Source organism: Nicotiana sylvestris, chromosome 4, assembly GCF_000393655.2.
Source record: "Nicotiana sylvestris chromosome 4, ASM39365v2, whole genome shotgun sequence".
Classification (NCBI taxonomy): domain Eukaryota; kingdom Viridiplantae; phylum Streptophyta; class Magnoliopsida; order Solanales; family Solanaceae; genus Nicotiana; species Nicotiana sylvestris.
Window position 1 is genome coordinate 70,279,619 of NC_091060.1, and position 11,043 is coordinate 70,290,661.

At 41.7% G+C, this 11,043-nt stretch overlaps 1 protein-coding gene across 1 annotated transcript; it reads right to left on the bottom strand.

The window, feature by feature from the left end:
- Nucleotides 1-7,959: 7,959 nt before the first annotated feature.
- LOC138889677 (uncharacterized) lies at nt 7,960-10,601 on the bottom strand. Its single transcript, XM_070173012.1, has 4 exons — nt 10,290-10,601; nt 8,817-9,767; nt 8,415-8,687; nt 7,960-8,331 (listed from the first exon to the last, which is right to left on the bottom strand). The coding sequence occupies exons 1-4, from the start codon at nt 10,599-10,601 to the stop codon at nt 7,960-7,962; spliced, it is 1,908 nt and encodes a 635-aa protein (XP_070029113.1).
- Nucleotides 10,602-11,043: the final 442 nt, after the last annotated feature.

Consider the following 11,043-nt stretch of genomic DNA (forward strand, 5'->3'; position numbering starts at 1 on the left):
GATTCGAGATTCGAAGGGATTGAGAGGGATTCGAGTGGAGCTATGTTGAGATTTGGAGAGAGGAGGGTGAGAGGGATCAAGGGTATTATTTTTGGGTGGATTAAGGCAGTGTGAGGCGACGCCGTCGGCAGAGATAATGGAGGTTTCAAGGGCGGCAGGCTGTAGGGTTAAAGATGAAGGAGATGAAGTGAAGGGGTGATTGGAACTGACTTGTCTCTGAGGGAATTTGGAAGGTCTTAAATGACAATGGAGAGGCATTTTAGGCCGTTGGATGAAATGAGATGAAAGGCCAGGATTTATTGAAGCTATATTGAACTCAAAACGACACCGTTCTACCCCTATACTACGTCGTTCCTAGGTCTTGATGACTGACAACTTGGACTGGGTAACACAACAGATTATAGGACAATTCGACGGGTTAATGGACGGGTAATGAGTAAAATGATTTGGACTGGGGGGAAATTGAACTAAAAGCAGCCCAAACAGACTTTCTCTTTTTTCACTTTCCTTCCTTTTCAATTTTAAACCTTTTTTTTTCAAATTAAAATAAAACCTAAATTCAATCCTAAACCAAATTATCCCACCAAATTAGATTAATTACTTAACGTAATATTTACAAAAAAATAATTAATTACCAAATTCAAAGTTAAAAGGTTAAAAATGCAAAATGAGTCATTTTTTGTGATTTTTTTCCTATTATTGTAACAAAACTAAATTATTAATTAATTTAAAAATGCAAAATTAAATCCTAAATGCAAATGCAATTTATTGTTTTGTATTTTCATGAATTAAATGAAATAAACGTGCACAGACAAATGCAAGCAATTAACAAAAAAAAATTCTTCAAAATCCATGAATTTGCAAACAATGGGAAAAATTTATTTTGTTTGAATTTATGAAAATAATTCATATAGGGCAAAAATCACGTGCTCACAGCTGCCCCTCTTTGCCTGAAGACACGAAGAGTTTTTGTGCAAAGATAAAGTGAGCGGATACGAGCGATTTTTGCCTGTTTGAATACTCCATGCGAAGCATTTTTAAAAAATTTGACTGCACTCTGCTTCCGAGGTTGCCTACATATCCTAGGCTATAATGGAATCAGGTCAGTGTAGTTCGGAAAGTTTCGGTAGCTGGGACTACTATGAAGCTGGGTTATCACTATTGTTGCTGCTGCTACTGCTTGCTGAACTCCTTATTACACCAACACAAAGTAAAAGGAGCTAGACTAATTATGATCTATGCATTACAAGAATCCTATCTATATCTTCAAAATTGATCTTGCAGTTCTTGTTGCTCTGTTGACTCGTACTTTCCAGGTGAAATTCCTTTATTGCTGACTTGAATTGTAATCTGAGATGCTTTCCCTTTTTCTCCAGGCGGGTGCCTGATTGTCGAACTTGAACCGTTTTCCTTTGACCGTTGTTGCCTTCCCTCTGTTCTCTAGGTGGGTTCCTGATTGCTGAGCTTGAATTATCTTCCTTTCCTACGAAACTTGCCTTATTCTCCCTTTGTTCTCTAAGTGGGCTCCTGATTGCCGAACTTCCTTTGAATATTGTTGCTTCCCTTTAGTCTCTAGGTGGTCTCCTGATTACCAACACTTGAACTGCTTCCCTTCGTTCTTCAGGTGGGCTCATGATTACCAACACCTGAATTGCTGCTTCCCTTTGTTCTCCAGGTGGCTCCTGATTTCCAACACTTGAACTGCTTCCCTTCGTTCTCCAGGTGGGCTCCTGATTACCAACACTTGAATTGCTGCTTCCCTTCGTTCTCCAGGTGGGCTCCTGATTACCAACACTTGAATTGCTTCACTTCGTTCTTCAGGTGGGATCCTGATTACCATCATTTGAATTGATACTTCCTTTCGTTCTTCAGGTGGGCTCCTGATTACCAACACTTGAACTGCTGCTTCCCTTCATTCTCCAGGCGGGCTCCTGATTGCCAACACTTCAACTGCTTTGAATGTTACTGCTTTCCCTTCGTTTTCAAGGTGGGCTCCTGATTACCAAAACTTGAATTGCTGCTTCCCTTCGTTCTCCTGATTACCAACACTTGAACTGCTACTTCCCTTCGTTATCCAGGCGGGCTTCTGATTGCCAACACTTGAACTTCTACTTCCCTTCGTTCTCCAGGCGGGCTCCTGATTGCCAACACTTGAACTGCTTTGAATGTTGCTGCTTTCCCTTTGTTTTCCAGGTGGGCTCCTGATTACCAATACTTGCGCTGACTCCTCTGAAACTGCTACTTGTGAATCTGATTACAACAAAACAAAAGAAATTTTTCTGCCCCAGTTTGATATCGGGAACATCTGTGAGTGTTAATCGAATCATAGTATCCAAAAGCTCTAAGAATTTAAAAGCTAAATCCTATTATCCAGGAGGGTCCTAAACACTCCTAGTGAAATGACCATTTTAAAGTTAAATTATATCTTCTAAAGGCATGACTTCTGCTAAATCTTGTTATCTAAGAAAGTCTTAAAACTACATCCCATTTTCCATGAGGGTCCTGAAAATCAAATCTCATCTAAAGAACGACAACTTTAAGGCTAAATTATACTTCCCTATGGCAGAACTTATGCTAAATCTTGTTATCTAATGGAAATTTAAAAGCTAAGTTCCATTATTCAGGAGGGTCCTGAAAATTCGAATTGAATCCTATCCTAAGAATGAAAACTTCAAAGCCAACTTGTATTTCTTTTGGGTAAGACTTATGCTAGATCTTGTTACTCATGCATGTTTGAATTTTAAACTAGGTCCCATTATCTAGGAGGGTCCTGAGAATTTACGGTCAAACCTGTCTGGTGCTTGCTTTTCCTTGCGAAGGGCTTTTTCCAAAACAACAAGATTTTCTGCCCCTGTTTCAAATCAAAGTAAAATCTTGTCAGTTTAAAATGTGGTGGTTAGTTTGTGTCACTCTTGCTGAAGGTGGCCTCTTCGCTGTCGTGCTTTGCTTTGCTTGGCTACCCTGAACTAGCCCAGAGTTGTTTGACTTTCTGACTGATCCTCAACCGCAAGACCCTGGATAACCCAAATGCTCTATACTCAAGCCGTTGTTTTACACTTCTGACCCCTCTATCTGAACCGCTGCTTCTCCCATGAAATTACTAAACCATTCCAACATTAGAACTTTTACTGACACTTTATGTCCCACTTTACATCATACTATCTCCGGCATAATTTGGCCACACTGTGCTTTGTGCAATTTTGTCAGTTGGTAGTGAGCTTTGAAATCCTTTCTTATTTTCTTAAACACAACTGACATTGAAAACATCTTATAGAAATAAACCCAAAAGAAATGAAATGGAATGACTCTGTGAGTTAGGAATAAGGAAGGAAAATCCAAAACATGGATGACTGTTTGAAGGGGAAAAAGAAAATAGACTTATCTGAGTGGAGCAGCTAGTACCAATAATCACGACATGCTTTTCGGATTAGTCAACCCAGTCTATCCAACCAATCGACTTTCAGTTGTCATACTTTATGCCTCGAGATCTTCAAAACCTAATTCTTTCGCCAAGTCACAGACCTTGTTAGGCTTGCAATGCCTTGAAGGGTTTTCACCGACAAACCTCTCTCATTTGTTCATTTCTCAACTCACTTTTGCCTTACAGTGCCCGTGAGGGTTTTCACCATTAAGACTCTGATTTTTGACTTCTCTCAGCTTTCGTCGCCTTACGGTGCCCATGAGGGTTTTCACCAATAAGACTATCTCATTTTTCATTTTTCTTGCTTAAACTGGAGTGTTGCCCCTGATGTGAATCACATTTACTTGCTTGAAGTGGCATCTTTTTAAGACTAATCGAAAGGTCTTTCTTTGGACCGTAATGTGGGCTTTGGACGGGGTTAGAAAGAAAGGGTATCAAAAGGCTCAAAACAATTCAAATGGGTTAAAAATTATAACTTTTGGAGTCAGATTTCTTACAACACCCACAACTTTATGCCGCAATTTCTTTGCTTGGGGACCATTGAATTTTTATTTTGATGGGACCAAACCGTGAGGCTGCCTACGTATCCTTATAAGGAATCAGGTCGGACGTAGTTCAGGTCATAGAAATTACTTTGTTGTTGTGATGTTCGTTTCTTCTTTTTCTTTTTGTTTTTTTTCTTTTCTTTTTCTTTTTGTTTTTTTCTTTTCTTTTTCTTTTTCATTCTTTTATTTCTTTTTTCTCTCTTTTCCTTTACTTATCTTTTGCACTCGCGTTTCTGAGTTTTGCATACTGATTTCAAAAGAGGGGTATGAAAGAAAATAAATAAATAAGGCTCAAAGGGGTAACAACAGATAAAGTGTCTAGATAGCGGAACAAAATGTCTTCGTCATTCCAATCTTCAAAACATACCAAATACAAACAAACCCAATTTTAAACCACAAAAATCATACATAATATCTTTTGACTGCATCAGAATTGATAGCTATATTGGACAACACTCTCGTTACAATAAACGACCCCTGCCAATTTGGGGCGAACTTGCCTTTAACTTCAGCCTGATGTGGAAGGATGCGTTTCAATACTTGATAACCCACTTCAAATTTTTGGGGGTGCACTTTCTTGTTGTATGCTCTTGCCATTCTCATTTGATACAACTGGCCATGACACACTGCTGCCAATCTCTTCTCATTAATCAAACTTAATTGCTCTAAACGGGCCTTGACCCACTCATCATCATCAATCTCGGCTTCAGCAACAATCCGGAGATATGGGATTTCAACTTCCGCGGGTATCACTGCTTTTATGCCATATACCAACAAATAAGGAGTTGCACCTACTGAACTGCGAACAGTAGTGCGATAACCCAACAACACAAAGGGAAACTTCTCATGCCATTGCCTAGAACTTTCTACCATTTTCCGAAGTATCTTCTTTATGCTCTTGTTGGCTGCCTCGACTACTCCATTCGCCTTGGGGCGGTGTGGGGTGGAATTTCTATGCGTAATCTTAAACTGTTGACATGCCTCTTTCATCAAATGATTGTTAAGATTAGCACCATTATCCGTGATGATCACCTTTGGGATCCCGAACCGACAAATGATATTTGAGTGAACAAAATCGACCACTGCTTTCTTGGTCATAGACTTGAAAGTTTTAGCTTCAACCCACATAGTGAAATAATCAATGGCCATCAGAATAAACCTGTGCCCATTGGATGCTGCTGGCTCAACTGGTCCGATGACATCCATTCCCCAAGCAATGAAGGGCCATGGTGCCGACATTGTTTGCAATTCGGATGACGGAGAATGAATCAAATCTCCGTGTACTTGGCATTGATGACACTTGTGCACAAAACTGATACAATCTCGCTCCATGCTGAGCCAATAATAACCTGCTCGAAGAATCTTCTTTGCCACAACATACCCACTCATATGCGGCCCACAAACCCCGAAATGTACTTCGGTCATGATAGTCGTGGCCTGTCTAGCATCTATGCATCTTAACAATCAAAGATCTAGAGTTCTTTTGTACAAAACTCCTCCACTGAAGAAAAATCTACTTGCCAAACGACGAGTTGTTCTCTTTTGATCACCTGTGTCTTGTACCGGATACACCCCTATCCTGATATACTCCCTGATATCATGGAACCACGACTCACCATCAAGTTCTTCTTCCACCATGTACAGTAAGCATGCTGATCGCGGACCTGAATATGCAAAGGGTCAATATAAGGCTTATCTGGATGATGTAACATTGACGCTAGAGTAGCCAAAGCATCGGCGATCTCATTATGGATCCTTGGAATATGCCTGAACTCTACCGATCGAAACCGTTGAGAAAGATCATGCAAACATTGTCGGTACGGTATGAGCTTTAAATCTCGTGTTTCCCATTCTCCTTGAATCCGGTGCACCAGAAGGTCCGAGTCCCCCAATACCAAGACTTCCTGGACACCCACGTTTATTGCTAACCTTAAACCCAAAATGCACACCTCGTACTCAGCCATGTTGTTGGTACAGTAGAAACGAAGTTGTGTCGTAACAAGGTAGTGATTCCCTGTTTCAGAAATAAGTACAACTCCTATCCCAATGCCTTTCATGTTAGCAGCTCCATCAAAGAAAAGTTTTCAACCTGTTCCAACTCATCGATGTGCATCACTTCTTCATCGGGGAAATAGGTTCTCAATGGTTCATACACTTCATCGACCGGGTTCTCAGCCAAATGATCGGCCAATGCTTGGGCCTTCATTGCAGTCCGAGTCACATAGATAATATCAAATTCCGTGAGCAAAATCTGCCACTTCGCAAGTCTTCCTGTGGGCATAGGCTTATGAAAGATATATTTTAACGGATCCAAGCGAGAAATGAGGTAAGTGGTGTATGATGACAAGTAATGCTTCAACTTCTGTGCTACCCAAGTTAGGGCACAACATGTCCTTTATAGGTGAGTGTACTTAACCTCATATGATGTGAACTTCTTGCTGAGGTAATAGATGGCTTGCTCCTTCCTGCCAGTGATGTCATGCTGACTCAACACGCAACCAAATGAATTATCCAGGACCATCAAATATAGAATCAAAGGTCTCGCCGGTTCTGGTGAGACAAAACAAAAGTGGGTCTGACAAGTACCCCTTTATCTTATTGAATGCTTCCTGGCACTCATCAGTCCACTTGACCGTAGCGTCCTTCTTTAGCAGCTTAAAGATAGGCTCACAAGTTGTCGTGAACTGAGCAATAAACCTACTGATGTAGTTCAATCTCCCTAACAGACTCATCACCTCGGTCTTGTTCCTTGGAGGTGGCAATTCTTGGATAGCTTTGATCTTTGATGGGTCCAACTCAATGCATCGACAATTGACTATGAATCCCAATAGTTTTCCGGATGGAACACCAAATGCGCACTTGGCGGGGTTAAACTTAATATTGTACCTATGAAGCCTCTAGAAAAACTTTCTCAGATCTCTGACGTGGTCAGACCGCTTTCTGGACTTTATGATAACATCATCCACGTAGACCTCAATCTCCTTGTGTATCATGTCATGGAATATGGTCGTCATTGCCCTCATGTAAGTTGCCCCAGCATTTTTCAAACCAAAAGGCATGACCCGGTAGAAATATGTACCCTATGGTGTGATGAATGCCGTCTTTTCCGCATCTTCCTCATCCATTAAGATCTGATGATAGCCCGCATAGCAATCCACAAAAAACCCATTCTCATGCTTGGCACAATTATCAACCAAAATGTGGATATTTGGCAGTGGGAAATTGTCCTTTGGACTTGCCTTGTTGAGATCACGGTAATCAATACACACTCTGGTCTAACCATCCTTTTTTGGCACAGGTACAATATTGGCTAACCAAGTGGGATACCGCGTGACTCGAATGACCTTTGCATCGAACTGCTTTGTGACCTCTTCTTTAATCTTTACACTCATGTCAGTTTTGAACTTCCTCAACTTCTGCTTGACGGGAGGACATGCCGGGTCAGTGGGCAATTTGTGAACCACCAAGTCAGTGCTTAGACCCGGCATGTCATCATATGACCATGCAAAAATATCTTTGTATTCAACCAATGCTTTAATTATCTCTTCCCTGATTTGTGGTTCAATATTGACACTTATCTTAGTTTTTCTGACATTATCTGGGTCTCCTAAATTGATTGCTTCTGTATCATTCAGGTTAGGCTTGAGTTTTTCCTCAAAATGGTTTAATTCTTTACTAATCTCTTCAAAGGCCTCATCCTCATCATATTCTGATTCATCATCACACTATATTTCTTGGATTATTATTTCAAAATGAGATTGAGTTTTAAGACTGGGCCGAAGATTCCTCATGCATTTCATGCATTGAAACCAGCATAAAAAGAACTATATAGGGAAAAAAAACAAAAAAAAACTATCAGGAATGATGGAAAAGGGAAATTGCATTTCATTAAAAATAAATATAACAAGGTTTATACATCCAAACGGACGAAACATAGAATCTGAATTACAACCCTGGAATAATCCAGTTAAACTGAAAGAAAATCAAAGCAAACTACCAAAACTCCTTCCGGGTAGGGAGATGAGTAGCCTCCCAATTGTTAAGCTTTGCACTCGTCCCAACAAACTGCACATCTGCTTTGCTAGAACCTTCTCCAACTTCCACCATGTTCACATCGTCGAACAACCTCTCAAACCTTTTAATTAACTCTTCATCAATGTCAACCACCAAACTGGGAATTGTTGTCACTGGGCGTTTCCTGGTATCGGGATTGACAAACGACCTGGAGAGACGTGGGATAGGCTTTGGAAGTGCCCATGCCCTCTGTTTCAAATTTCTATACCTTTTCACATCTACGGCTGTGGGTTTGAATCCTAGACCAAATGTACCCAAGTTTTTAGGGAGGGACACCGGACGTATGATACCCTGTAGAGATGCACCCAGACCCTTACCAGGTACAAAGCCATTTTCAGCATTTCAAAGGCCACCATAACTGATGCGGCGGTTACCTTTGGAATTAGAACGCATTTCCCTTCTGTAATTTTCTCGACCGACACTGTTTCAAAAACTTGATAGACCCAGGGACCTTTATCATCTTCAACCCTAATGAACGGGACAACGACATCACTGTGAGCACACAAATTATCCTCGCAATGCATGGCAATTTCCTGTCTATCCCATTTGAACTTGACCATCTGGTGCAGAGTGGACGGGATTGCTTTGGCGACATGAATCCAATGTCGACCTAACAACAAATTGTAGGAGACGACTACGTCCAGCACCTGAAACTCCATGGTGAATTCCATCGGTCCTATTGTCAACTCAAGCACTATATCACCAACCGAATCTTTCCCTCCACCGTCAAACCCCCGAATGCAGATACTATTCTTGTGAATCCTCTCATCATCCACTTTCAAATTGTTCAGAGTAGAGAGAGGGAAAATGTTTGCACTGGAACCATTGTCAACCAATACCCTGGTAACCACAAAATCTTCATATTTCACCGTAAGATAGAGGGCTCTATTGTGCTCAGTACCTTCCACAGGCAACTCATCATCAGAGAAAGTGACCCTTTTCAACTCAAATATCTTGTTGGCGATCTTTTCCAGATGGTTCACTGAGATTTTGTCGGGAACGTGAGCCTCGTTCCGAATTTTCATCAAGGCCCGACGATTCTCGTCTGAGTGGATTAACAATGACAACAACGAAATCTGAGCAGACATCTTTCTCAATTGCTCTACGACGGAATAGTCTTGTACCTTCATTTTTCTCAGAAACTCCTCCGACATTTCTTCTGTTACCGCTTTATTTACTAGAACTGGGTTATCTTTGGAGGTTTTAGCATTTCTTAACTCTTCCGAGGCAAAGCATCTCCTTGAATGAGTTAATCCATGGGCCTCGTTGACTTCTTCTTTCACTTCCTTTCCCTTGTAGGTCACTGTCACCCGTTCATAATTCCACAGGATAGCCTTGCTGTTGACTATCGGCAACAGGGTTACAAGCTTGATGATGAGAGGATCCGTACGGGCACCCTCTACAATTACGATAGGCTTGTTTGCCACTCCTGCCAAAACCACTTTTGACTTTTCGTATTTTGCTGCAACATCACTTGGGGACCCTTTCTTGACTACCACAAATGGTTCACCGTTTGTCTTGTTCACTGATCTCTCAATTGTTGGTTTTTCAATTGGCTTGACCTCACTAGACCGAATCATCATGACAGTTTGTGAAGGCTTCTTGGGCTCCCCTCCCTTATGTACTATCTCGATCATGTTTGTCTCCTGATAGGTTGGTAGTGGGTTCTGGTTGATATTGGGTGCCTCTGGGGTTTGGACTTCAATCCGGTTAGTGTCAATGAGCTCCTGGATGGTATTTTTCAAGTGCCAACACTTCTTCGTATCATGCCCCGGAGTACCAGAACAATATTCACAGCTTATAGAGTTATCAAGATTCTTTGGAGGCGGATTTGACAATTTCTACTCAATTGGCCTTAGCATATCGAATTGCCTCAGCCTGTGGAACAAACTGGGATAGGACTCTCCCAATGGGATGAAGGTTTTCTTCCACTGCAACCTCTCATTTTTAAATGCTTGATTGGGCCGGAAACCTAGGCCGGTAGGGTTTCGGTAGGCTCGTAAGGGTGGGTGAGAATTTTGTGGAGCTAGGTAGCTATTTTGTGGGGCTGGTGCACGCCATTGTGCATAGGCAGGAGGTTAAGTGTATGTTTGGGCGTGGTGGATAGAAAAATCAGGGTCTAGTGATGGGAAGTAATGCTGGGGTGGATTATACGGGGTTTGGGTATCGGTTTGGGGGTGGGATCGAGGCTGAATATAATGGTGTGACGGGTCCCTAGGTCCAAACCATGATCCCAAATTAATTGTTGCCACATCTTCTTTCTTCTTCTTTTCGATTACTCCCCCAATACCATTCTGAATGACTTGGGTAGTTGCCTTAATAGCCGAGTAACGTAGGATTTTGTTTGACTTAAGCCCTTCTTCCACCATGCCACCCATCTTTACTACCTCGTTGAAGGACTTGCCTATGGCCGATACCAGATGGCCGTAGTAAGTGGGCTCCAGGAACTGCAGAAAATAATCCACCATTTCACTCTCTTTCATCGAAGGGTCAACCCGTGCCGCTTGTTTTCTCCAACGAAAACCGTACTCCCTGAAACTTTCACTAGGCTTCTTCTCCATCTTAGTCAGAGACAAACGATCTGGAACAATTTCGAGGTTGTATTGAAAATTACAAGCGAATGCCTGGGCCAAATCATCCCATGTATACTATCGGCTGTGATCCTGATGAGTGTACCACTCCAATGTTGCTCCGCTCAGACTCAGGCTAAAGTATGCCATCAATAGATCTTCTTTACCACTGGCTCCTCTCATTTTACTGCACAATCCCCTCAAATGGGCCACCGGGTCTCCTGGCCCGTCATACAGATCAAATTTGGGCATTTTGAATCCCACTGGCAGTTGAACATCAGGAAATAGACACAGATCCTTGTAAGCCACGCTCACCTGGCCTCCCAATCCCTGCATATTTTTGAATGATTGTTCCAAGATTTTAACCTTCCTGAACATCTCCTCCTGTTCTGGATTTTTAGGTGGTTTCTCTGTCTCAACAGGGAGGTCAAAA

Bases quoted from the DNA above. Each gene is read 5' to 3' on its own strand.
- LOC138889677 (XM_070173012.1), bottom strand. From the start codon at position 10,601: ATGGAGAAGAAGCCTAGTGAAAGTTTCAGGGAGTACGGTTTTCGTTGG. The intron at 8,688-8,816 runs GTGGATGATGAG...ATGGAGTTTCAG, and splicing joins CTACTCTGAACAATTTGAAA to GTGCTGGACGTAGTCGTCTC. The intron at 8,332-8,414 runs GTAACCGCCGCA...GCATCTCTACAG, and splicing joins AATGCGTTCTAATTCCAAAG to GGTATCATACGTCCGGTGTC.